Raw genomic sequence first — 26,937 nt, 5'->3', positions numbered from 1 at the left:
TACGATACTCGGGCGGCGTGTCTGCAGTGATGCCAGTGTTTTGTAATTTTTACTTTATAAAAAAATTATTGTAGACAATTATTTAAAGCTTATGTTTGATGAACCGATTTCAAAATAATTGTAATAACTAAAACTAAAATTTAACACTATTTTATATCATACAACGACAAAACATGGAAATGTAGTTCTACTTTATAATTTATATTGTGTAGCTAAAATGCAATTTATTTTTATAATATACTCAACATCCAAATCATGCTTTTTAAGTGCATAGTTTTACCTTCAGTAATCTGGCATCTTTTCATGCCACCGGTTCCTGCAGTATTGGTTTAGTTTTAGGCGGTTAGTTTGAGTTGTGCGCTCCGTTCATTCACACACGACCCGGTGTGGTTGCTATCGGTTTTGTGTTCGTCGGTCGAAGATACCTGCTGCTTGGTACCTGGACTGTGTCCGGTCGCCGCCGCGTGTTTTTCTCGTTAGGATAACTTCGAAAGAACCGGCTTTCGTTTTCCTGCGCACCCAAGTGCTAAAAGTGTGATTTCGATTTTGGTTAGTTAATTTATTCTGAAAAAAGTATCAAACCTGTTTTAACTCGTCCCGGCCATCTGACCTTGGCTAAGGTTTGTGTTTGGAAAACTTTTGTATCTATTTGGGGATGAAATAGGGAAAAGTAGTGTGAAGATATGTTCGCAATTGGTATGTGTACCAAAGCTTTACAGTGTCTAGTAGTGATGCATGACAGTGCTGCCATAAGTATAGTCGAGCGAAATCTAACTAGTGGAGTGTTGTAACATTGCAAAGAAAAATATTGCAATGAAATCTTCTCATTCTTCTTCAACCGACAGGATGTACAAACATTTGTATGCAAGGCACTGACCTTGCCGGCAGTAAAGTAAAACTTCGTTTTCTACTGTTCTGTCCTGGGTGTGCGAAAACGAATGAAACTTGCTATCATGCAGCTTTTCGAAAGTGAAAATTTGAGCGATCTTCAATTGAATTGAAATTCCTGCAAGAGTGACTGAACCTATATTGCTCCTATTTGTCTGCTTCACTTTATTTTTTATTTAGGAAAAAGCTTGAAATACATTAAATTACAACTAAATTAAAAACACATTAAACAACGTTTAGGCTGTTTTAAATATTTATCATATCCTAGGTTTATTTTTGGCAGGTAGTAAGTGTCCTTTGTCCGTTTTTAGCGGCAGTTCAACAAATGAACACACATTCTTTCTCCGTTCTATCTTCTTTCTTTATTTTTGTTTCCTTACCTTTATTAAATTTCAAACAAAATTGGCCTAATTAGCTTGCAACAGCTGCTTGCTAATTCATTCTTTAATGATGGTACAACATTTCCTGACTAATTTTATTTATTAAAAAAAAGTGGTAATTTTATTTATACAGCATACTCGTTTATGATTTCCACCTTTTTTCATATTTAGCATCTGTTAAACCGACTTTTTTGATGTTTGGTTTACTGGTTAGTCGGAATAAGAAATGTAAAATCGGCAACATCTGGACGTGAATATTGTCTTCAAAATGTGTTTTCTTTTCATGCGGTCTAAAATTGGCCACTAAAAATTGAAAATTCAAGACCAGCAATTTGTGGTTAAATTTGTGGTCCAATGGGGAGCTGAGTAAAGGAAGCAAACATTAAAGTAAAATTGCTTGTGGTTTTTGTTTTATTCAAAATTTCAATGGTCCCTCTAACGGGCAACATCGTAAAAACGATACGATCAAGTTAATGACTATTGTTTTTTTTTTTCATGAAAATACACTCAAAAGAAGCTCAAGTTTTGCTTTTCATGCAAAAATAATTATCTGAACGAGCGTCAGATAAGAAATGTTCTAAAACAATTTTTCGTTCTACATGTCCAACACTCTATCCATATTTTGTTTTAAATTAAAGACATATTACAAAATTTAAATACAGTATATGTAACTTTTTTGAGGTCGATCGTTTTATTCTAGATGTTCTTTTATGTAAGTACAAATAGTCAAGCTTGCGAAATAATTTTTTTTCTCAATTTTCATGAATTTTTGTTTTCGAAAGATGATAGTTCTTGAACAAATGGGCAGAATGTTACAGTTTTGGTCTCAGAACGTCAAGACATCAGTTTTGAGCATACTTTTTACATTGCCCATGATTTTTTCTATGTATAGGATTAATGATTTTTATGTATTCTTATGTACACTCAAAATATTCTGCACGTAGGGGGAAGTCGTCTATGGCCGGACACTAGGGTTTCTCAAAAACAAAGCTTTATAAAAATATTCGGAAAGCATGTAACAATAGTAAATTGCAAGATTTCATGGTGCACTAATTATGACATCTTTGTTTCAAAACGTAAACAAATGAGACCTGTCGAACGGTTCAATCAATAAAACAAAAAGAATCGAGTAAATTTCATAAAAATGTAGTTGCAAATGTTTTTAATAAATAAAAGATGCAATATTTTTGAACGTTGGCTTGATAAAATTGTTTTCCGAAATTTAAATTTAACATAAAAATACAAAATTTTGATGAAAAAACTTTTTTTGAACTGAGTCGTGTCCTCTATGGCCGGACATCAACTTGTCCTCTATGACCGGACGGACAGTAAAGTAATTAGCGAAATTTGCTTACTTCGTCTAGAATTATTATATCCTTGATTCCTATGTGAAATAAAATTAGTCTGCATTGCTTGAAAGGTAGCTAAAATCAGAAAAAAATTGCAGCAAAATATCAATTTGATGTCAACCTATCAACGTGCCTTGTAAATGGATTTTTCGCGTACAGTTTCACGCGAATTCCGCATTACCGCCACACTTAACAAAAAATTTATGTGGCATTATTCAACTTTTATTCAGCAAACCTGCAAGGACTGGACTCACAAGATTTGTGCTGGAGTCTTAAATTGTTCTAGGATCTTTTTCTTCTATTGATGCAGGTTTTAATAGATCAGTTTGTCGTGTCGTGTCGTGTTTTTGGAGTTTTATCTTAAATCCTAAGGTGTCTGAGCATAGAGAATCCCTAACTAATGGTAAATTTCCATATGAAATTCCATATGATTATCATGTGCCACATATAAACACAATCCGCCCAGAAATACATATTTCTCGTACACATAAATGATAACTGTTGAGAAAACAAAACTTCAAAACTTAATGAATTTGTGTAAAGAAGTGCATAGAACCGAATTCGGTTTATCTCATTTGTCTTAAAGCACATTAGTTTTTTGGTTGACTTCCCGTTACCAAACTGACGATACCAAATGGGAAGTCAACCAGTAAAATTAATGTGCTCTAAACTAGATGAGATAAACCCAATTCGATTTTGTGGACTTCTTTACACATAATAATTAGGTTTTTAAGTTTTGTTTTGTCTATGCCTTGCTTGGTGTAGTCCAAAAAGTGCAACAAAATGTTAAAAATAGGGGAAAATGAGAAAAGTTGGGCACTTTCCGTTGACAAACAGGAAAGGGGTTGACACCACGCGATTCTCTGAAAAATTTTACTTAAGATCACCTAATTTTATCAGCCTGCAGGTTGCATATTAATTGCGTCCGTTTTTTTGCTCATTTTTGCCCATAGTGCGCTAGCTCGAAGTGTGACTAGATAATTATTGAAACTTAATTATATGGTCAAAGGTTGGCCGACTGTCAGATATGCCAGAAGTGAAGACATGTCTTCATTTTGAAGACATTTTTGTTACAAAAAAGTTACTTGAAGACATGTGAAGACATGTCTTCACCATGCAGTTTAAATGGGCGGAAAGCCGAAGGAAGACAAATGAAGACATTTTTTTTTGATTCGTGAAGACTTTTCAAAAAATCACCTGGCATCCCTGCTGACTGTTCATCCTGAGAGCAGGGATGCCACATATAATTCTGTGTTTTTGTTGGAAAAATATGATAATCTGTACGGCAAGAAAAAATATCTGTGCAAAAATCTGTCCAATGCAAAACAATGAGAGTGAAAGAGATAGAGAGTCATTTTGCTGACTATTTCCGTCTCTTTCACTCTCCTGTAAAAGCTCACAAATCTGTTTAATCTGTGTAATTTGGCGAAAATCTGTATTCTAGGCATACAGATTTTGTACAGGCGATTTCTTTCGAATATCTGTTAAACACAGAATAATCTGTGCATATGACAACCCTGCCTGAGAGTATGTTAGTAAAAACACGATATCAGCTATCTTGTGCCTCGACTAAAACGTGTCAATGTTTACCAAAAAACAAAGATCATGGCAGTGTAGTAGCTTTTCTCCGTTCCATCCGAGATTCCTGAGAACAAACCTTACAAATCTCTTGTGGATTTTCTCGATGCACTGAACATTCGTTACATACTGGCGAAGGCCAAAAAATGCTAGCAAAATCCAGTTTAGTTTTGACTAGACCTTTGCAGATCGACAGTACTCGGATAGAAATTTAATCTGCAAAATGAGCAAAATGACTCATGATTTCAGGTTTCTAGCTTATGCTTTATGAAAATACACTATGAATAATAATCATGATATCACGAGCTTCTTGCAGTACAACACAACGCAGAATCATGAACCATTACTCATGATTATGTGCAGCCTGATATGGCAGTTCGGTCATGATTTGACAGCATTTCAAACTTCATGATTTCATGATTTCATTCATGGTATCGGAATCGGATTTCTTTCCGTGTATTGCATACGAAACGTCGAGGTCACGGCCAAATCCCCTGACAAGCGCATAAAGTTGCAGGCTCTCGTTAATCACGCTGTCACTCGCAATCACCTTGGTGGAGATCGAGTAACCAACGCTGGTGAAAGCCAAAGTAGTATGCTGACAGGGACTGCTAGGGATTGCCACTTCAGGCTTCTCAAGTCGCCATCACGAAAAACTATTAAGCAATGAATGAAGAGTAACGAAATTCGAATTGGAACAATTGGAAAAGACTCATGCGCGAAAAAGGTCTATGGATTAGAAACTCGGGACGCTGAACATAGGAGCACTCGAGTGCTCTCCGACGTATTGAAGTGCCGCAAGTTCGACGTCATAGTGCTACAGGAGATATGCTGGAAGAGTTCAATGGTACGTACGTCCAGAGATGGATATACAATTTTCCAGAGCTGCGGCAACACACACACGAGCTGGGTACAGCTTTCATAGTGATGGGCAAGATGCGGGAACGGATGATTGGGTGGTGGTCAATCAATCGTGGAATGCGCAGGTTGATAATCAAGGGTCGGTTCTTCAACAGCTCTCACCTCAGAAGTATACTGATGACGTCAAGGAGGAACTGTTCGCGTAATTGGAACGTGACACGACCGCTGCCCAAAACATGATATCAAGATCGTCATCGGGGATTTCAATGCTCAGGTCGGCCAAGAAGAGAAAAACAAACCGACTATTGGAGCGTTCAGCGCACACCCGCTGACCAACGAAATCGGCCTAATGCATATCCACTTTGCCGCTTCCAAGAACGTGACCATACGTAAAGAGTGTCCCACATCAAATTGCACCACGGAAGAAACGCTGTAGAAAATTTCCTAATTCATCGATCCTTTTCAAACTTCCAGACAACAAAATATAACCCAAGCTTTTGGCATAACTGTTTCATTCAACCTCAATGCCATAACCATATGCTCGCATCTTACGCTTAACTCCACTTAAAAAGTTTTGCACAACCTAGCTGCAGCTTCATCTGTACGGAAATCCATTTTTTCTTCGTGTCTTCATCAGACTTCACCTCCTTGGGATGCTTCCGTAGTGCCTGCTTCGTAATAGTCTAGAATTTTTCGATGGGCATTTCTATGGGTATTTCTTGGCAAACTATGAAAGTTTCTGCATCCTTATTTCCTCCGGAACATCAAACTTGTGCTGGGCGGTGAAGTACAGTAGCCCCGGAAGCTGCCGGTAGTCCGCCTTGACGTAACTCTCATCATTCATGATGAGAGAGTTGAGGATTTTCCAGGTGCTTGCGCAAAATAAATTCGCAACGTTGCTTTTCGGGTGACGCCATTTTTTCGAATTTTCGAAAAACTGGCTGCGATAAAAATAGAGTGTAAACAATACATTCTAAACTACTTCTACTCAAATTTTCAAGAGAAAAGACCCAATGGGTGATTTTCTACAGCGTTTCTTTCGTGGTGCAATTTGATGTGGGACACCCTTTAGTACTTCCAGCATAGACTTCTACACAAGTACACCTGGAGGTCACCAAATCAGACAAAATCACACATCGATCACGTTTTGATCGACTGTCGGCACTTCTCAGACATCATTGATATTAGATTCCATCGAAACGATTACGTTGACTTGGACCACTACCTAGTGATGGTTAAGAAACGCCCAAAACTCTCCGTCGTGAATAACATTAGGCGCCGACGCCAGCTTCGGTTAAATCTCTCAGTGCTGAAGCAGCCTGACGTCGCCGCAAACTACGTGAACTCTCTCGAAGTTGCTGGAAGAGGACGAGCTGGTCCCTCTCGAGGACTGTTTGAACACCATCAAAACAGCGGAGAGCTCCATCGGGCATGTGACACGGAATCAACGGAACGGCTGGTTTGACGATGAATGTTGGCGGGTGATGGATGAGAAGAATACTGCGCGGTCGGCCGTAATACGCAGTGTCGCACATCAGAATGAGCAAAGACACAAACAGAGGATGATACAGCGAAGCCACATCTTCAGGGAGCAAAAGATCTTTCTCAAGAAACGCAAAATTTCAACCAGAAACTGAATGGATCCCGTAAAGGCTTTGTGCAAAAGCAAAACTTACTAAAATGGAATCAGAAGAAAAGCTGGCCACTTGTGAATGCTATTTGTTAAAATTTGGAGTACATAACAGCTACCGGAAGAGTAGAAAGATGAAGTTATCTACCCGAGTTAAACTGTGAGAATCGAGTGCCATCTCAATGCCGCCTACAAAGTGCTGTCTATCGTCTATCACCGATTGCGAACAGATTTGTGGGAATTTATCAAACCGGCTTCGTTGAAGGACGGTCAACAATGGATCAAATATCTACACTGCGGCAGATCCTCCAAAAGGGCCGGAAATACACAGTTCCCACGCACTATTCGTTGACTTTAAGGCCGCATATGGTTATCATCGACCAAAAAGAGCTGTGGAAAATCATGGACGAGAACAGCTTTCTCAGGAAGCTCATCAAAGTGCTTCAAGCCGTGAGATTCGGAGGCGTCCTATCAGCGGAAGTCCTGCTTACTGTAGGTTTCATAAGCAATTGCCGCCGAACAGATTGAGCCCCCGTACAAAGTGTACCCTGTACAAAACGCTTATTAGACCGGTTGTCCTCTACGGTCACGAAATGTGGACATTGCGCGAGGAGGACCTGCGAGTGGTCGGAGTTTTCGAGAGAGAAGTGCTCTTCGGCGGTGTACAGGAGAACGGAGTATCGACGCGGATGATGAATCATGAACTCGCACAGCCCAATGGCGAACCCAGTATTGAAAATGTGGCCAAAGCTGCACGGCTGCGCAGGACATGTTTCAAGAATGCCGGTAAACTAGTAGGAACAAGACGATCAGGGGCGCAACGAGCAAGATGGATAGACCAGGTGGAGCGAGATCTTGCGGAGAGTACTCGGTAAATTGGTAACAACCGAGTAAATTGGAAAAACTTTATTCGTCAGGTTACGTCTTAGGACGGTAAGTCAACTGCGTTAGTAAGTAAGCAATAGGATGCCAAGTCAGGCTAGAACAGTGAGAGTACTTTATGGTTGCGTAAAAATGGCAACAATTGTTTCTGCAAGCATTCTTCATGGTAGGAAATCTACCACTTTAGCCGCTTAAAGCTTAGAAATATGCTTAAGTAAACATTTTAAATTCTTCATTCAAAACTGGACTTAGAATACCAACAAGGTGAGGCTAGAAATACATCAAAAATCGACTTTGGGGATCTCAAGTTTCGAGGTATTTTTGCATTAGGAGCTAAGGTACTGTATTTCGAACTTACAAGAGAAAAAAGAATTATATCTGGGAGTATGTACTTAAGTTTTTGGCACGAAATAAATTTTACACTTCTTTCGCATACATGCACACCAAATTTAATAGATGAAATATGAGTTTTTGATCAATGTCAATGTCAATTGTTTGTAGTTTTGATGGCTTCAATTTAGTGGAGTACTTGGCAACACTGCCGGGGTGGAAACCTAACCCGCTACCGTCAACATTTAACTGCACGATTCGGCCGGTTTGTTGAGGGCGTCCCTCCCACCCACGTCGCGACGTTCCGTCCTGTTCCGCTCGCCCGCCTGTTGAATGGTCTGGCTGGAGAGTCGGTATTGGTTTCTGTGGTCTGCTCAGCAGCAGCACAGCACGCTTCGTTGAACCATGCGATAAAATTCCTGTAGGTATGAGTGGGTACCATTGTATCCGTTCCGTTCGAAGTTATATCTGTCAAACAAACTGCTGCGCTCGCGGTGCAGCGTAAGACAGTCGGTCGACGGTCGGTGGTTAGAATAGTCCGATAATAGGGTATCTGCCGCGCGCTGCCACTGGTTGCTTTCCCGGGTAGGTGTGCATTGTGTTTGGCGATAGGGTTAAGGTTCCTGTCCACTTGTTGTGGGCTTCCAGTAGGTATCTCAGCATAAACTCTGATAGTGATCAATTGCCGGGTCGGTGTTTGCTGATGGCATCTGTGGTGTTTGCCTTGCTGTGTGACTCACGTGTTTTCCAGTTGCAACCCTAACGACATTCGTGGGTGAAACGGTGCCAACTGTTTGATGTGAGCATAATTGCTGTGAAGTCAGAAAACAAAATTCTATTCAATTCTATTCCGGCTCAACTGTGAAAATATTAAAGCTCGAACCATTCGACGCAAGGAAAATTGCTGAAACGTGTTTCCCATTCTTCTGTGTGTGTGCGCGATTTGTGTGCAAAAATTTGATCTGGTGGTTTTTTAGAATCGCGAAAACTCAATAGTGTGTGATAATTGCTTTTTGAGCGTGAATTTGCTTCGGAGCGATTATTAATTTGTAAGGCTTCCGACGGGGCTTCGAATCTTAGCTTTGGCAGGTCGGCGGTTTTCTTGGGTCAGGCAGGGATCGGTGCCCTGTGAGAAGCGAGAAAATGTGTTGCCAGAGCGCATGAGCGAAATTTTTCATCTTCTATGACTCTGGCTGGCCTCTACTGGCTGGTGGGAGTATGGGTTTCGGCGTGTTTATTCATACAAAAATCTTTAATTGATTAGTCGTGTTTTTGACTCGCCTCAACCTTTGGCTAGGCAAGCTATCAGTAGAACAAACGAACCAGTCAGCGGAAAGAAAAATTCATTCATGATTCACTGACGGACGTGTAAAAGAAAGCGTGTGTGCACATTGAGGGAAATCATGATATTGGTTCTAGTTTTTGCCGGTTGGATGATTTTTCGCTGAGTCTCCGATATCAGCTGTGAAACTAGTTATTGTGCACTGCTTCTAGGTTGAAGGTTTCCCGTGATAGTTAACCTTGAAGTGAAGTTTAAATGGTTGATTTCTTCACGGTTTAGTAGTGCCCTTTATACCAAACACTGGCAGCATTCGCATTTCGAAGGTAAATAATTTTATCTCCGATAGCTCACTACGGCAGAGTCAAGCTAAAAATAAAATTTATGCCAAGTGATATTTAATTTTCGCCGATTGCTTAATATGTAAGGAAATGAAAAATAATTGTGTGACACTTCTAGTACAAACTTTGGGATTTTATGTGCGGTCAATACTATGGAAACTGATGGTTTTCAAAGTTTTGTGGAACAAAATTTATCCAAAATTTGTTTATCAGACATCGTAATCTAAAGTATCTCTTTGGACAGTGTATCAAATAATTCGTTTGTTAGTCATTAGCTCTTCTGATAAAAAAAAAATAATAGTTTGTAGCATGATCTATAAATCGCATGTCATATATCAAGATCTTTCTGTCGCGACAACCGCGATCGGAGCGTGTGATTATAAATGGAAGGCCAATTTTTCATGCAGGATAATGTGTCGAACACGACTTCTGCGGTGGGCCACGTGGTGAGCGAGGTTTTATGGCCTCCGGATATCTGCGGTGCGGGCGTCACATGTCCCAGCAGACAGTCACTTTTGTCGTGGGATGATGTCACATCACCCGACTGCTGGTGCTGCTGCGTATGCATGCAATTTGAGTACCTACATAATAATATTGTGTCTATCTGGGAAGCCCATGTGGAACTTGGAACGATTCGCAGTGGAATCCCATATCTAAAAACTTACTGCATTAGACACAACGATGACATAATGTCGGTAAACAACTGTTGTTACTTTTTTTTTTGAATTCATTACATGTATATCTGAAACGTGCCGTGCGACTCATTTTGCGGTTGCTACAGCTGTGCTAACATGAACAGAAGATTGTCGAATTGGCGCACACGTAGGCATAGTTTTTATCTCCTAATTTGAAAGTAGATCTCCCGCTGAAATTGTTCGCAAAGTTGAACTAATTTATCGGGTGATTTTTGTAGAACAAAACAACGATAAGTTAGTGAAACTCAATTGCACACGTATTAGTGTTAGTAAGTAGTAACTTGAGTTAAAAAGGTAAATCGGCGTGCAACACGCGGTTCGCAAAAGAGAGATTTCCACAGCAGCTTGGTACTCCGCATTTTGGTTACTTACCCTTGATTCGCTTATCTTATCGGATCGGATCGGACAGCGTGTGTGTGATTGCATATTCGCGACAATCGAATGCCACAATCTAGGATTTTGTCACACGGAAATTGATTTTTTCCGATGGTAATAAATTACTAAATATTTCGATTGTGAATGTGATTCAGGATGATTGAAAAGCTATTTATGGTTGTCTGACAGTAACCTGTTAATACAAAGAAACAGAATAGTTCTTCAAACAACCATTTAGTTCATGTAGTACATTGATTTAAGTTTTTGCTTTTTAAAATGGTATCTTTCTGCATAGCAGGGTAAGAAGATTGTCAGTTTTACATTTATTTTCCGGTTTTATCTCGGATAAAACCTATAGAAGCTATATAAGTCTATTGTTCATTTGAGCGAATTACGTTTATTCAAAAATATTCCGAATGTTTCAATTTGGGAACCACTAATTATTTCAGTTCCTGTGAGTTTTGGTGCCACCAATGTGTCTGATGATTAAAGTACTTCATAAACTATGAATATTGTTGAAAAATTTATACTGGAAAAATTAAATATACTGGAAAAATTAGAGCCGGTGTGGCTCTTGCCGTAGCAAGAATTGCTCTACATTGTACTCGACCCTGGGCTACTCGTCGCCAATTCGTTAAGCGTCTCGACACACGCAAGTTAGCATTTTATACCTCGATAGTTTTGTGCGGCGACGTATCCTCCATGATCGTAGCGTCTTGTGGTGGGAAAAGTAGGCCCGATTTCCACCTTGAATGCATCCTTGAATCTTTTTGCTCGCATTATTATTCGAGGCGGTGACCTAAAATCCCAGATATACGAACTCATCAACCAAGCTGTTCCTGTTGTGTATCTGATCTAAACGTGCTACACAACTCTAAAAAAATTTTAATCGGCTTGAAAAATAATTTGTACAAAAGCACTGCCACTAGAGAAAACTTGGCAAAATACCGGTCACAATCTTGAGGAGTAAGGGTGTCCCACATCCACGGAACCACGGAAGAAACCACGGAAGAAACGCCGCAGGAAATTACCCATTGGGTATTTTCTCTTGAAAATTTGAGTAGACGTAGTTTAAAGTGTATTGTTTACACTCTATTTTTATCGCGATCAATTTTTCGAAAAATGGAAAAATTGCGTCACGCGAAAAGTAACCTCGCGAATTTATTTTGCGCAAACACCTGAAAATCCTCAATTCTCTCATCATCAATGATGAGACCTACGTCAAGGCGGACTTCCGGCAGTTTCCGGGGCAACTGTATTTCACCGTCCAGCACAAGTTTGATGTTCCGGAGGAAGTAAGGATGCAGAAACTTACATAGTTTGCCAAGAAATACATGATTGGGCCAAGAAATACATCATGTGGCAAACGGAGTCACTTTCGTACCCAAGGACATGAGCGCAACTGGAACTGGAAAAATTAGAGCCGGGGTGGCTCTTGCCGTAGCAAGAATTGCTCTACATTGTACTCGACCCTGGGCTACTCGTCGCGAATTCGTTAAGCGTCTCGACACACGCAAGTTAGCATTTTATACCTCGACAGTTTTGTGCGGCGACGTATCCTCCATGATCGAAGCGTCTTGTGGTGGGAAAAGTAGGCCCGATTTCTGGCGAGAAGGTGAACCAAACCTAAGACAGAAATCTGAAATGTGTAGGGACGAGGGAGGCATCATAAGCGAGTGCAAGGCGGACGACAGGTGGAAGCAGTTCTTCGATGAACACCTCACTGGCGAAGTCGCACAAGTAGATGGAACGAAAGTTAACCTAGGAATGCCCTTGGAAGATAGTAATTCCCCAGCATCTGATTTCCAAGAGGTCAAATGAGAAAGTGGGTTGTTGCAGACCAACAAAACCAATAAGTATCGCCTTCCAGCAAAGCTGTACAAACAAGACCGAGAAATGTATGTATGTATGCATGTATGTATGTATGGGGGTAGCCACCATCATCTCAAGGGTTTCGCATTGTATGCAAGTAGAATTACTGCAGAATCGAGTTCATCTACCTAGCAACTTTCATGTCAATGCTGTTCGTGAAGGACCAAAAGGGGTTGGGTGGATCTATAAGCAATGTCGCTTACATAATTCCACGGGATATAAGACACTCCTTCCAGCATAGACTTCCTCTCCGACCTTATATGACTTGGGCTGGTTACCACATCCCTCATCCAGTCTTCGATTCATTCGATACCCTGATGCTCCTTCCCCTTTACGATAATGAAGGTATATGGCAATGTAATAAAATATGTGTTATATGAATATGAATATATAGACAAAAACAGAACAATCTCACCAGCAGTCCTTCGAATGGAATAGAGTTGCATCATTTGAGTTTACATGAGTGCTTTCATTATTAATTTAATTTTTTCTTCTGGTATCTATGAGCGTTATTTAAACTTTCTTCGGCCCGAGTTTTCACTGTACAGTAGGAGGTGCTTGTTCTATAAGCTAAAACGAAACAAATCATTAAAATAACTTATGTTAAGCTTACCTACTAACAAGGTCGTGTGGCTCATCCGCTATCCAAACCCGCAGTTTTGAGATCAGGCAGCCGGGTACCACCCAGCATTGCACCTCCTAGCTTGTCTACTCAATAGAGCATTACCGGGTAAGGCCAGGTGGAGGCGCTAGGTAGGGGCTTGGGATTGCTGGAGCTATGTTGGACGCTTCCTTATTTGCCTTTCCCATTTCATACCCTACAAACATGACCGAGAAATATTGGAAATAACTGGGTTATTTTCAAAATTTGGGATGAGGAGAAGCTGGAGGAATGAATGGAAAAAGTTGCTAGTCCTATCTACAAAAAGGGTGATCGGCTCTATCGAATGCTACAACTATCGAGACATAACGTTGGTAAAGCTATTCTCCCAGATCCTGTTAGATCGACTCTCATAACGAACTTCAGGAACGCTTTGGAAAGATTTCCACCGTACACCTGGTGAAAGTCGAGAATCTATAGTAGACGCGAGGATGCCGGACGAAAGCGTTGTGGAGGTCATTTTTTTCAAAAACCCCACCGGCACCAAGGTTCGACTAGGTCACCGTTGACGCACAGCGCATTGACGAGTAATCCAAGACCGAATTTAAAAAACTGTTTCTAACAGGACTAGTCTAACAAACTAGGCATCGCATATTCGAACCTTGAACCGGAGCAACCGTTAGAGTAATGGCATCGTAATACTAGCCCCGCAATCTTACTGTACTCGAACAGTTGATTATGAAGTCTGCAGAGTAAAGTGAACTCTTCACTTCAGAATATTCTGCATATCGTCTAAGTACCCCAAGGCTGTGTGTTTGTACCTCTCATCTTTATCATCTATATCACCGACTTGTTAGAGCTGCTTTCATCGTCGAAATTTTATTTTGCCGACGATCTAAAAGTTTTTCGAGTGATTGTCACTCCTGTCGACTACGTCGCATTACAAGTAGATAGCAACTAACTAACTTATTTGGTGCGGTAACAACGGTATGCGTGTTAACAGAAAAAATGCAAGGTATTTTTTACAGGCGCTGCAATACTGTTCCATCAGTACAAAATGGAATCGGATTGTCTGGAACGTGTCAACTCTACCCGCGATCTAGGTGTTACAATCGACTCGAAGCTGAAGTTGAACGAGATCATGAAGTTAAACGTCATGCTGGATTTACCGACATTTATTGCCTCACGACGCTCTATTGCTCGCTTATTTGAAGCATTTTTGGAGTATGCATCCCCTGTTTGGGTGCCGTCCCAAGTAATGCAATCCCTTTTGATTGAGTGTATCCAGAAGAAATTTCTGCGATTCACCTTGCGTCAGTTGCCTTTGAATGGTCCAGTTAATCTTCCGAGTTATCCAGACCACTGTCAGTTGAGTCGAGTCGAATCAAACAGCAGCGGCTATTTATTTCTGATCTCATAACAGGAAACGTTGAATGCTTCGTGCTCCTGGATCAGATGCGATGAAATACCCACCAAACACACCCGGAGTGGTATGTGCTGAGCTTGCCGCATCGATGGTCGGTAACCGACTGCTCACTTCTACCACACTACGGCGGATAAGTCTAACTTCTGTCATTAGATGACCCAATATATTTTTGGGCTACATATCAAAATTTCCCCGTTTCATCTAGTTTATCATTCTTCGCACCAGAAACTGCTTCACTTTACAGAAAAACTCTTATGTATTATAAAATTCAAATTGTTTATGCTATAAACTCCAGAAAAATCTGATTTTTAAGGATGATAATCGTTAGAATGTGTTAAATTACAGTGCCGAATGTATCCAAATTGTTTGAAATAATCATTATTTTGTGTCACTTTGAGCACAGCAGGAAACTAAATTTTTCCACGGATTTGTCATTAGTCGTTCCTTGACAGTTGGATTTCGTCCGAATTGATCATCACGCTGCATAAAATATTATATTTAGAAACCTCATTCCTATGTCACAGCCTGTATGATAATGTTTTGCAAGTTAAGCTGGGATCTGATTGGATATCTACATTCAAAAAGAGTTTTGTGTACCTCAGGGCAGCACTCCTGGCCCACTTCTCATTATAGTCTTTTTCAATGACATACTTCATGCCATGGGAATCGATTGCAGACTATTTTATGTCGATGATTTTAAACTCGATCTGACCATTCATAGTATCGAGAATTTTCTATTACAACCACTTTAGACAAGTTTGTGACATGTTATAGATATTTTCTTTGATGTTCTTTGCTTATAAGTGAAGCAAAAATAGCAATTACTGTGAAAGATAACTACCCTTGATGGGCAAGTCCCAAACACAGTCGTTTACGCTGACGGTTCTGGTGTTACTTTAGGCCGAAAGTTGACGTTTGACAGGCACCGTATGGTGAGCCGCTCTGAAGCTAGTACACAACTTGGGAGTTTATTGTAAAAATTTCTTAAAATCGGGATTTAAAGGATATTTATGATTTTTATGTGTGGTTTGAATGTTAGAGCTATCCATGCGGATATCATTTTCCATGCTTGTAAACTAACGGATAGTGTGGAATGGCAGATTTAAAACACATTGAATAACTTTCAATGTTTCAACAGTCGATTCGATTTCTTTTCGTTATTTGATTTAAACTCCTGAACTTTCTGCTTATTGGCTGTACGATTACAGTTATTTATTTCCTGGCAAATAACTAAGAAAAAGAACTGAAATATGCTACGACACGTTTGGTCTCCAGTACGTAGGCATATTAAATATTCCTATGAGTCTCAAAAATGCTGATGCGTGAGTTGAATACATAATGAATTAAGCGCGCTGTGTAGCTGTAGATGCTTTATTGGATGTAAAATATTTGATGCCATTATGCTATTACCTGCGGGTTGAGAGTAAGTGTAGCATCGTAGCTCGTAGCTGACAAATTTTCGAATTCTATATGAAAAATAACGGGTGCTGCTTCTTGCAACATTCGTTGAATTTTCATGCATTTCTTTAAGGATCATATTTTGAACGCCCGATACTGAAAATTCCACCTGTGGTTGTTTCCCCGGCGGTGCCGCTAGATAATAAACGACGACCATACATTTTATCGCCACAATAAAAAAATCGTTAAAACTGTGCAATGCATCTTACTCAATGCAAGAGTGAAATTTGGCTGTGGCAATATCGTGTTTAAAAATGGGAAAATAAAACATAGATGTTATTTGCTGAGTTTTCAATATGTATAAATAAAATAAAATTTATACGCTTGAAATTAAGGCAAATCCTGCGAACAAATGGTTTAGTTTTTTGCCTGTAATTTCAGCACCAGTGATAAGTGATCTGCGTATTATGATCAATGTGTGTTGCTCTAATTAGTCGGTTGTTAATAGTGAAGGCCACCAATATCAATTAAGATAACTGGGTTGAGCTCGCTTTAGTTCCTAACTTTGCTCTATAGGATAGTTTGTTTCATCTGTTGCAGGTCTTTAAATATTTCGCACAACCTCCGAGACCTTCAGCAATTCGTTCAACAGTACAATGGCGAAAGAAGTCAAAAACAGTTTACTGCCGGACCTACCGCGGGGACCTCTCTGTGAGTATCGAAATCGTGCAAAGTTCAACTGGAAGGAACTCAAAATGGTATTGGAAAATCCGAACCTAACGCGGATAAAGGTCTGTATTTCCCACCCTTTAACTCACTCAACAAAAACATTTTCAGATTTTATTAAAACTCTCCGCTTTTGCATTACAGTACGAGGTGTGGCGCAGATTGGAATCGGAACCACTTTTCACTCCGGTCACAGCGACTTTATCAGTCGACGAGCAAAAGGAGCGAGCGGCAAAGCAGGTTAACCGAATCGCAGATTTAGAACTAGCACCGGCCGAAATCTATTCGTCCGACTACAAATATCGTGTGCGGTATCTGATGAGCATCAACGAGGCACTGCATGCCGTCTGTCCAAGCATGTCGGTTAAGATTGCTCTAGGTGTAGGCCTCTTTACAAATTCGCTCCTCGCAATGGGAACCGAGAGACATTCAGCAGTGTACAATGCTGCCTGGAACAGGGAGGTAGGTACAGATTGGATGATCGAACAATTCACCAGCTAACCGGTCTATCTTTCAGATCATCACCTGCCTAGCCATTACCGAAGTCAGTCACGGTAGTAACACGAAACGATGTCGCACAACTGCCACTTACGACCCGGGGACGCAGGAGTTTATTATCAACACTCCGGATTTCGAAGCAGCTAAGTGCTGGATTGGTAACCTGGGAAAAACTGCCTCGATAGCACTGCTGTTCGCCATTCTTTACACAAACGACGGAAAGGATCAAGGTCTGCAAGGTTTCTTGGTGCCTATTCGGGATCCCAAAACCCTGCAGCCCTACCCGGGAGTTATCGTGGGTGACATCGGTGAAAAGATTGGTTTGAATGGTATTGACAATGGGTTCGTTATGTTTAACAATTATCGAATACCACGAGAGAACCTGCTGAACCGAGCGGGAGATGTAACGCCCGAGGGAGTATACGAAAGTACGTTTAACGAACCCGGTAAAATATTGGGGGCAGTTTTGGAATCATTTTCCGCCGGTCGGTTGGGTATTATGCAGGAATCGACGAACACTCTTTCGCATGCAGCCGTAATTGCTGTGCGATACGCTGCCCTGAGGAAACAATTCGGTCCGGAGAAGGATGGCCCGGAGCAGTCAATTATCGAATACCAGCTGCATGTAGGCTAAACCTGGTTTGCATCTAACGAATTCTATAATGAAAACTTTATTTTTAGCAATGGAGAATTTTCCCGTACTTAGCAGCGTCCTGCGTACTTAAAGTATCGGTATTCGCTCTAACAGAAATCTATCTGGAAACTGTACAGAAATCTCAAGCGGAATCTAACGGGTTCGAGTTGCTGACGCAAATCGTATCGGAAATTCATGCCCTCGTGTCCTCGTCCAAGCCGCTGGTAACCTGGACGGCGCGGGATGCCATCCAGGAGTCGCGAGAAGCTTGCGGGGGACACGGTTACCTAAAGGCAGCGAATCTCGGAGAACTGAGGAATAATCACGATCCCAGTTGTACGTATGAAGGCGATAATAATGTGCTGGGGCAGCAAGCGTCCAACTGGTTGCTGCGGCAGTGGAAGGGATACAGTGTGGAGAGTCCGGTGGGATCAGCCAATTTTATCGAACGGCGTGAGACTATCCTGAAGAACAGCTTCGATGCGGTGGTGGCCGGCCGCTGCAACGTGGATAGTGCTGAATGTGAGTACCAAATCTTTCTGAATTCTATATTGTTTATCAATTTGTTCGGAGAATTTTGCTGTTGCCAAGATGCATATTTTTATATTGGGCCGCGTTAATGTGCCTGCTGCGGTTTTCAACGTAACTACGCGTACAATATCATCTCGGCCGAGGTGAAGCTTTTGAGTTCTCCTATTTTCTAGCGTAGAGAGGTTGAATTGTCGTTTTTAACGGTTACTAACGTATCCATTAAAAGAATGAATTAATTTAGGATGGTGACAAAAGGAAACCACAAAAGATGGCTCAATGGAACAAATTTTCCTTTAATCCTACGTTTGGTTTATTAGGCTTTTGCAAAACGCTACGACGTCCTGCTGCGGCTTTACGGCAATTGTTACAGCATACATTCTTATAGCAGGCACTTCTTTCTGTATACAAGGTGTTAGGTAGCTTAGTGTCAGCGGGTGATAGTGGACCTCATTTGATGAAAAAAAATGTGGTCAAATCTCAATCGTTAGCAATCGTACAAGCTTTAGGAAATCATATTTACTTATGATTTTACTGCTTTTGATTCTCTTCCGCACTCATACCAAATCTCGAATTCTCTTAGGAACTGTCAACTGTCAACGATGCAATCATATCTGAAGTCGGGCCGGTCAAATTTAAACTCTTACGTTTATTCGAAAATTTAGTGGAAAAGAAATAAAAAATAAATTTAAAAAATGCGACAAAAAGTATAAATCCGGCTTTCTATGTCGGAAAACCGGCCTCTGCCGGATTGAGCGGCAGCCGACTTTGCAGATGAAAAACCGGCTGGGTCGGCCAAAAACCGATCACTTGGTAAAACCCTACTTTCTGCGAGTATCGTGCAACTACGCTAGCTGGTTCAATTCTGTTATAGCTTCAATCGAAAGCTGAGAAACTCTCGAACTGAAATTGTTCTTAGACTTGCTACTTCATGAAATTTAGTCACTTTTTAGAAGCAAAAAGCTTTGAAATAAATGTTTCTCCAGGCGTTTTTATCAAATTTCTCCTAAAAAGGTGTGATAAAACTGATTTATTTTATTTACTAATTTGAAGCTCTGGTACCGTGTCACAATTTGTTCTTGGACGTAAAACGCCTATCTCTTTTAGTTTAGTTGCAATTTAATTTTAAATGTATGGTCTTGTGTTTTAAAATAGTATCTAAAAGCAACAAGAATTCATGTATGAAAAACAACAACAGCAACAACAATGTTTTTCATAAATTTACGGTTCGCCTCCACTTTTGCTTGCATAATCCTGCAAAACTCAATCCACTTACGTTTATTCGCAGGTAACAGTTTTTGAACCTGTATTGGCGAAAGGATACATTTTTATCCGGTTCAGCACACTGCACACCTTCAGGCTGACATGGGGTTGTGCCGCGATTTGTCTGGTGTTTGTCAAACGCTGACGCCACTTGCTGATGATGCTCTCCTCGAAGCCTCGAAGCCATAGACGTTCCTGAATGAAAGTCATTGTGTAACAAAACGAACACTTCTGTATTTGATTTTTCGCTGATCATCATCCACAGAAGGACCTTCTTCGGAAACTTGATGTCGAAGATATACTTGACGTCATCCCTTGTCTCTTTGGTCCCCTGCCACTCTTTGCGTTCTCGCGTCAAGTAGGTCTCCTAATCCATCATGACCACGGTGCTTTTGACCAGCACCTTGAGCCGCTCCTTCTGGGTCATTGCCTGCTGCTCAGACACGGCTGACCTCGACTGAGGTTTTAATTCGATGTTCTCGCCTTTCTTCAGAAGGGATTTTGTAGGCGCCAGCTCATCAAGACACGAAGTGCCTCACGATGTCCAACATCTTCGCTCTGATGTAAGGCTGACAGTATGAACAAAGCATCGAGCGTAGTGTTATGACTGTCTGCACCATGGCTGCTGCAAATCAACCGATAACACTATCTAACTTTTTTCTGTACACTACAGGATTGCTAACGGGTGACAACTAAAATTTTGGAATTTTTTTTCTCAAGCTGTTAAAAAAATACAAAAATACATGAAGAAGATATGATTTACCGAAATTAAAAATACATTGTCCATTGTTGAAAAAAATATTAGTGTACATTTGAAAACGGTCCATAATCGGCTGTTCGGCTTGGCTCGTGGCGCGGAAAGAGGCCCTCGGTGATTCGCTTCAGCATCTCTGGCGATCGGTCTGTGGGCGCCATCACGCCCATGGTCTTTGCCATTACGACCCTGTAGGTATCACCACACGGGTTCGCATTGGCACTAGCACATAACGTTTCAAAGCAGGCTTGTTTACTAGCTTTTATCCCACTCTTAAGTGCTGCGCGTGCAGCAACAAGTGCTACTCGCCATTCAGCCCTACCTTCGTCCGAACGAGCTCTTTTCATAATTCTCCTCGCTAGAAAGCACGCTCCGCAGAGTTCCGCAATTTCAGCTGTCCACCAGTAAGCCGGTGACCTCTCATACCTAGGTCGGCTTTTCCTAGGCATAGTAGTGTCACATGGTCGCAACAGTACCTCAATAAAATGATCAGCGTTCGGATCAGGCATACCGCGATCACCGCACTCTCTTCGGATCGCTTCCACAAATACTTCGGGATCGAAGTAAGATGTCTTCCATCCACGGGTGGTTGGAGTGTCGGCTCTACTCGCCGCCTGCCGCCTCGTTATCTGACCGACACCATAGCGGACCGCCTGATGGTCACTGTGAGTGTAGCCATTGTCTACTCTCCAGTCTCCTATCAGACCAGGACTGCCGAAAGTACCGTTCCTACTAAAGGTACTTGTGTTGCCGACGTTGGTCAGATCTACGTTAATCTTTGCCAAAGCCTCAAGCAGAATCCTACCCCCATGGTTCGTGCGACGACTTTCCCACTCTACCGTCCAAGCGTTTAAGTCGCTCGCCACAACCACCGGCTTTAAACTAATCAGCACAGCTGATATTCGGTCTACCATCCGCGTAAACTGCTCGATAGACCAACCGCAAATCCCTCGTCTGCAGTTGACACAACCTCTTGAACCGGGAACCTGCTTGTCGTCCATATAGCCGCCGTCCCGGACCTATCCGAGACCCAGTTGCCGTTTCCGGCAGGGACGCGATATGGGTCCATGATTTTGGTAATGTCCATTGCTGTCTCAGAAACTGCATGGTGTAACAGCTGCTGAACCGTGCTGCAGTGGTTCAGGTTGAGTTGTGTCACTTGCACTATGAACGGCACACCGACTGGGCACCTTGGATCTCCCGTTACGTGCTTTGCGTCCCGTGTACCGGTACAGATCAGGCACTTGGGAGGCTGCGCGCGGTCCCTCGCTTTATGGCCAGCACTGCCACATCTCCTGCACAATTGGCTCCTATCTGGCCCCTTGCAGTTCTAGGCTTTATGTCCGTGCTCGAAGCAACGGAAGCAAGCTTCCGACTGCTTGTGCATGCTCAAAGGGCATACCGACCACTCCACTTTTAGCCTAGCAGCCTTCAGGGCATCGTTTCAGTTCGCCAGCGGAAGTCGTATGGTGGCTACCTGGGTCCCGGCCGGACCCTTGCGTAGGCGAACCGCCTCGGTTGCCACCACCACTCCACTTTGCTCTTTAACCTTCCGTTATTCGCGCTGTTGTATTTTGTACAACACTTGTAGATTTTTGGATGCCATTTTGTTTTAAAGTAACAGATCGATGTCAAACCAAAATGTATTCTTCAATAAAATTATTATGAACAAAATGACTTAATTATTCAATACATTAATGCTTTATACTTTTCAGCAAAATAGATGAGCATAAACCGAAATCGCAGAAATGATGCAAGCGGCATGTGAGGGGTACCGCACTTGGTCCCTACTGGAATTTTCTCTTATTTCTTCATAAGGGAAAATGGTTTCTGTATGCAGCAAAGTTATTCAGCAGTTGATGGTCATTCCGCTGTGCAAAAGTTCATAATTTCGTGACTTCACGGCGCTAGTGTATGGGCTAGTTTTCTGAATGTGTTCTATCTACGGAATCTGTTTATTTGTATGATCTTGTTTTCAAAAAATGTTTTAGTGGACCAAAAATGCTAGGCTGATGAACGAAAGTATCCAATTTTCACACTATGTATCATAACTGTGCAAAAAACTTTCTAAACATCCTGCCCAAGTAAATCAAAACACCACATTAGCCTTACTTTCTAACCACAGACGCCCTACTTTCTGCCAACAGCAGAAATGTTATCATACTTTATGTGATGAGATATTTTATGTGAGAAATATCTAAGAAAACATGATAACTGCTAGAAAAAAATTTAATCAATAGAATGCTACATCATTTAGGAACGATAAAAGGATCTTTCCGAATGCAACAACTTGTATATGGCCACTACTGCAAGATGTACAATTTACAGCGGGCTTTGGCGCCGCCTGGTGACAAACTTATAAAATTCTATCCCCCAAACGAAAGGTCTTAACCTACTGATTAACTTTGCTGAAGACAGTAACTTTCTGTATAGCCAGGATTCCGAGATATTCCGAGATAAAGAGTGTTGTACAAAATACAACGCGCGAGTATCCGTGTTACAAAAGTTGGCGCGAGTAACGGAAGGTTAAGAGCTAGTACGACCTCGCGCACTTCGGTGATCTGATCCAGGTTCCTAAACTGGAGAGTCACTTCTGGTGTGGGAGCACGTACCTGCACTCCGCAAGCTCCGCACGTCCGCGCCCAGATCCCTGAGTAGGGTGTCTCCTCTCATGGCCTTCAGAACCTCCGAGTATTTCGACCCGTCAGTTTTCAGGATAAGAGCGTCGCCCTTCTTCGCTCGCTTCCTTGCCGATTTAGGTGGAGCTGTTTTTTTAGTGGAGCCTCCTCTGCCTTTCCTCTTGGCCTTAACCTCGGTCCACGGGCCACCCGTCTTGGAGCTTCCCGCTGGTTCATCGGTTAGCTCTGTCAATCCGCTAGCCTGAGGGCTTTTACCGATCAGGCGTTTTTTCGGTTCACCAGGGCTGCTATTTCCCGGGGATTGTCTCAGACGCTTGGCGGATGCCTTTATCGCTGCTGGTAGCGCTTTCCGTGTCCTCCTGGGCCGCGTTGCAACACTCCGTCAACGGGCAGGCGTCCGTCTGTACTGCCTTTGACGCTTTCACGGTCACCTTATTCGCCTCTCCTGCACGCGCCACGCCACGAGGTCGTTGTGCGTTTTGATCGCTGCATTCAAGGTTCTCCGAAGCATGAGCAAACTCTGCTTCAGGTTCTTGGAGAAATTGCCGCGCTGTGACGTAAACTTGATTATTATATCGAGCTGCTGTGACGCTGCTACCACTTTAGGGCCCTGATTAGTGCTGGGCCGTTCATCGCTGTGTCCGGCGTGGTAGGCATACCGCTGCCCTGCCACCCACACTAGTGCTCCTAGTTGCATCCTTATCCACCCTTGGTGGAGAACGCTGGATGTCTCCTCTCGCGAACGGGTTTTCTACCGTATCTGCACTTGTATTTTTGATTTTGTTTTCCATAAGAATCCCACGAGTTGAGAGGAAAGAAAACTTTGCTACATCAGAGCCCCTCATGATGCGGTAAGGGCGGAGTACTGTGGAGAGCGCTCTGGTACTCAACAGGCTCCGTTTGCGGCTGAGTATTTGTAAGCCCCCCCCCCCCCCCCCCCCGCCGTCCATCCCTCGGCACGGGTTGCATGACACCTTGGATTAGGGGCTTAATCCATTCACGTTTTACATTATAGCCATGGATAACAGCTATAAAAACCATCCTCTTTTTGGGGCTTTGGACCCTCTGCTCTAGTTCCTAGTATTTATAGATTCATTCGAACCTGTTCCTACCGAGACCCGTCATTTGTAGGCGAAGAATTTACACTCCGCATTCGCATGAGTGCACGCTTCCCTGTCCGCATTCCACTAAGGAACGTATCCTGGATGGTACCACGAGGTAGAGATAGGAGTTGCTGAATAAGAGGCTGTGGGTGGACCTCCGTGGTATCTATTTTATAGCTGCATGTTTAAAATAAAGCGTGAGGTTCTGGACTACTACGCAACTACTGTATAGATAACTTCAACCGTAGACTTCCCTTTTAGGAATCCGAATTGCATACTTGATGATGGTACTTTCTATAAACTTTGTCAACTTATTGAGAATTATGGTTTCCAGATGTTTTTCGAGTACTAAGACTTCTGGCAAGCTATATTCTCTGGAATTAGTCTATCTACCACCACTATCCACTGCCCAAGCATTAAACTCTCCTCCGATGGTTACCGGTCTTCTTCCGGAGAGCTTCTCAATAAGTGCGTCCTTCGTTTGATGAACCATGAGCATGGTCCTCTTTTTAACGACCAAAGAACCTGCACACGAGATCATCTGTTAAATGAGAAATCTTCCCATAACATATATGGCAGCCATCGCTGCCTTATTGCAACCCAGTTATTGCTGTCGGATGGAACTCGATATGGCTCTGTACTCCATCATTATTGTACACCTGCCATTTGAAGGCTCCTATCATATGGTCGTTACCGTCGTCATTTCTGTATAGTATGAATCTTTGGTGCTTTGTCTCTTGCAATGTTCTTTTTTTCACCACATCTCTCAGGACTTTTGCAGTTCTTCATCAGATAAGCAAAGTTCATGCATTCAAAGCATCTCTCCAAAAGTTGGTCAACACACTGATCACCCGACTTTTACTCTGCCTATAGCAGCTTGCAGGCCATAGTCGTCCAGATCTCTGCATTCGATTTTGGGGTAGAACCCGAGCATTTGCCTCAAGGGATTTTTCGACGAGTTTTTAAAAGGTCAAACTCTTCAGGGGATCGAAAGATAGAGGTTTCTTCTTTCTCATCTGGTTTCTTCGGCTTCTTGTTCTCCATCAGTTCTTTATTAAAAACCTGCAAACCATCTTGGGACCTGCTGTAGACCGTTTTGGCACGCACCACAGTTGACCTTTGAAGTTTTTCTCATATCGAAACATTTTGGTTGTTACTTTCAGATTAATCAGTTCAGCTATTTGATTTAATAATCTAATTTTATATCTTTTTTTTCTTTTTTCCAGTTATCAACCAGTGCTACGAGTGGCTTTTATGTTGGCTGTTGCATGCGACTTGCGAGCAAAATCAGCTTGCCGAAAAAAATAACGTAGACAGGTTCAAGGCGCGAAATGATTCTCAGGTTTACCGGGCGAGAGACATGAGTCGCGCATATGCCGAATACTACGCATTGAAAAGTTTCAGGTGAGTCTTTCACCAATTACCTAAGCAACAATTGTTACCAAAATTAAAATTCCTTGTTTTGTAGATCCCGTTGTCAGCGAGCGGACGTTGCGGCCGAACTCCAACCAGTATTATTCAATGTTTATCTGATTTACGGCATGTGGTGTATTGATAGACACTTGGCGACATTCTATGCGGGCGGGTTCGCGGTGGGACCACGTTTCGCAGACGCCATACGAGGAACATTGTTGCAGGCGTGCGATACGTTTAAGGATTCTGCCGTAGCGATTGCCGATGCGCTCGCTCCACCGGACTGGGTATTGAATTCGGTCCTCGGTAAATCCGACGGTCGGTTGTACGAGAACATTCAGAATGTATTCATGACGAATCCCGGTGCAATGGAGCGAGCCTCCTGGTGGAAAGACATCATTCCCACCAAGATGAAATCAAAACTGTAGGCGAGTGATTGCCATTACGGTCTAAACTACGGGTTACAAACAAAAAAGATGCAAGAAATCTAGCGCAGAAATTATAGCGAATGTTATACATATATGTAGTGCAATCGATCCCGATTCCTCCCTCCGGAAACGAAACCATAAGCTGTGAGAGTTTATTTTTTCGACATCCAGTCGACTGAGACAGAACGCAAGGTGAAAAATCAAATTACGTGTAGTTCTAGTGCGACAGTGTGTAGAATGATATTCCCTGATTTCCCAGCGTATACACTGACCTACCAATCAACCGTATATGTATGGTTAAAATCAACAACATGTGTCTTATTTTGAATACCTAGATATTTATATTAAACTTTAAACAAAACAAATTTTAGACAAACCAGAACAGGATAGCCTGTTTCTATATACAATTCATCCTCGAGAGTTTTTAAGACGACATCGATTCTCCACTCACTGTAGTTGAAATGTTCCTGTTTTCAACGCGTTTTCGGTCGAATTATCCGTTTAGTAATACTGGAAACAATTTTAACTATCACATTTAAATGACTGTTTAACCGTTCGTTTACCTCTTTCTGCTACTAGATAGTAGTTACTTGTTTTTTTCTTGTTCTCTGTGTTCCTGTAAGGTTTCCATTTATTTATCCGAGAAATACTTAATGTTATCTATGAGTCCCAATATGTATACGACGAGATATGTATAATGGAACTATGTAGTTGTTTTGAATGTGAAACAAATAACGCATTTACTGTAGCGAAATAAAGCAGACGCAAGTTGTGAGCGAAAAAAGGGGGCGTTTTCTGATTTAAGAGAAATGAAATAGATTCAGTGTGAACAGAGTTGTTGACTTTAAAAGAATGATACGCGAACGATCCCAGTCGTGATGCTGAAAATTACATAATTTACCACAAGCAGTAAAATTGTTAATTTATAAGGATTTTATTTATTTTAAGAGTCTTAACAATGTGCCAAAAACTGGCTGAAGTAGGAAGTCCGATATATCTATAAAACGTGATGTCGAAAGATCGAAGTAGACTGCGCGTGCCAAACTGGGTGCAACTTTTTCAGTTG

General features: G+C 41.9%; 1 protein-coding gene across 6 annotated transcripts; it reads left to right on the top strand.

Annotated features, from left to right (window-relative positions):
• The first annotated feature begins 409 nt into the window (after window positions 1-409).
• LOC128744572 (peroxisomal acyl-coenzyme A oxidase 3) lies at window positions 410-26,652 on the top strand. 6 transcript variants are annotated; one of them, XM_053841684.1, is made up of 7 exons: window positions 410-549; window positions 16,486-16,676; window positions 16,756-17,073; window positions 17,129-17,734; window positions 17,791-18,265; window positions 25,257-25,434; window positions 25,499-26,652. In XM_053841684.1, exons 2-7 carry the CDS (start codon window positions 16,542-16,544, stop codon window positions 25,869-25,871), a joined length of 2,085 nt encoding a protein of 694 aa, XP_053697659.1. In that variant the 5' UTR covers window positions 410-549; window positions 16,486-16,541; the 3' UTR covers window positions 25,872-26,652. The 6 variants fall into 6 exon arrangements, with proteins under 6 accessions (XP_053697659.1, XP_053697660.1, XP_053697655.1 ...); XM_053841685.1 differs by having other exon boundaries at window positions 410-620; XM_053841680.1 differs by lacking the exon at window positions 410-549 and adding an exon at window positions 8,388-8,483.
• Window positions 26,653-26,937: the final 285 nt, after the last annotated feature.

The sequence above is a fragment of the Sabethes cyaneus genome, chromosome 3, assembly GCF_943734655.1.
Source record: "Sabethes cyaneus chromosome 3, idSabCyanKW18_F2, whole genome shotgun sequence".
Classification (NCBI taxonomy): domain Eukaryota; kingdom Metazoa; phylum Arthropoda; class Insecta; order Diptera; family Culicidae; genus Sabethes; species Sabethes cyaneus.
This window is presented reverse-complemented; position numbering and strand designations above follow the sequence as displayed.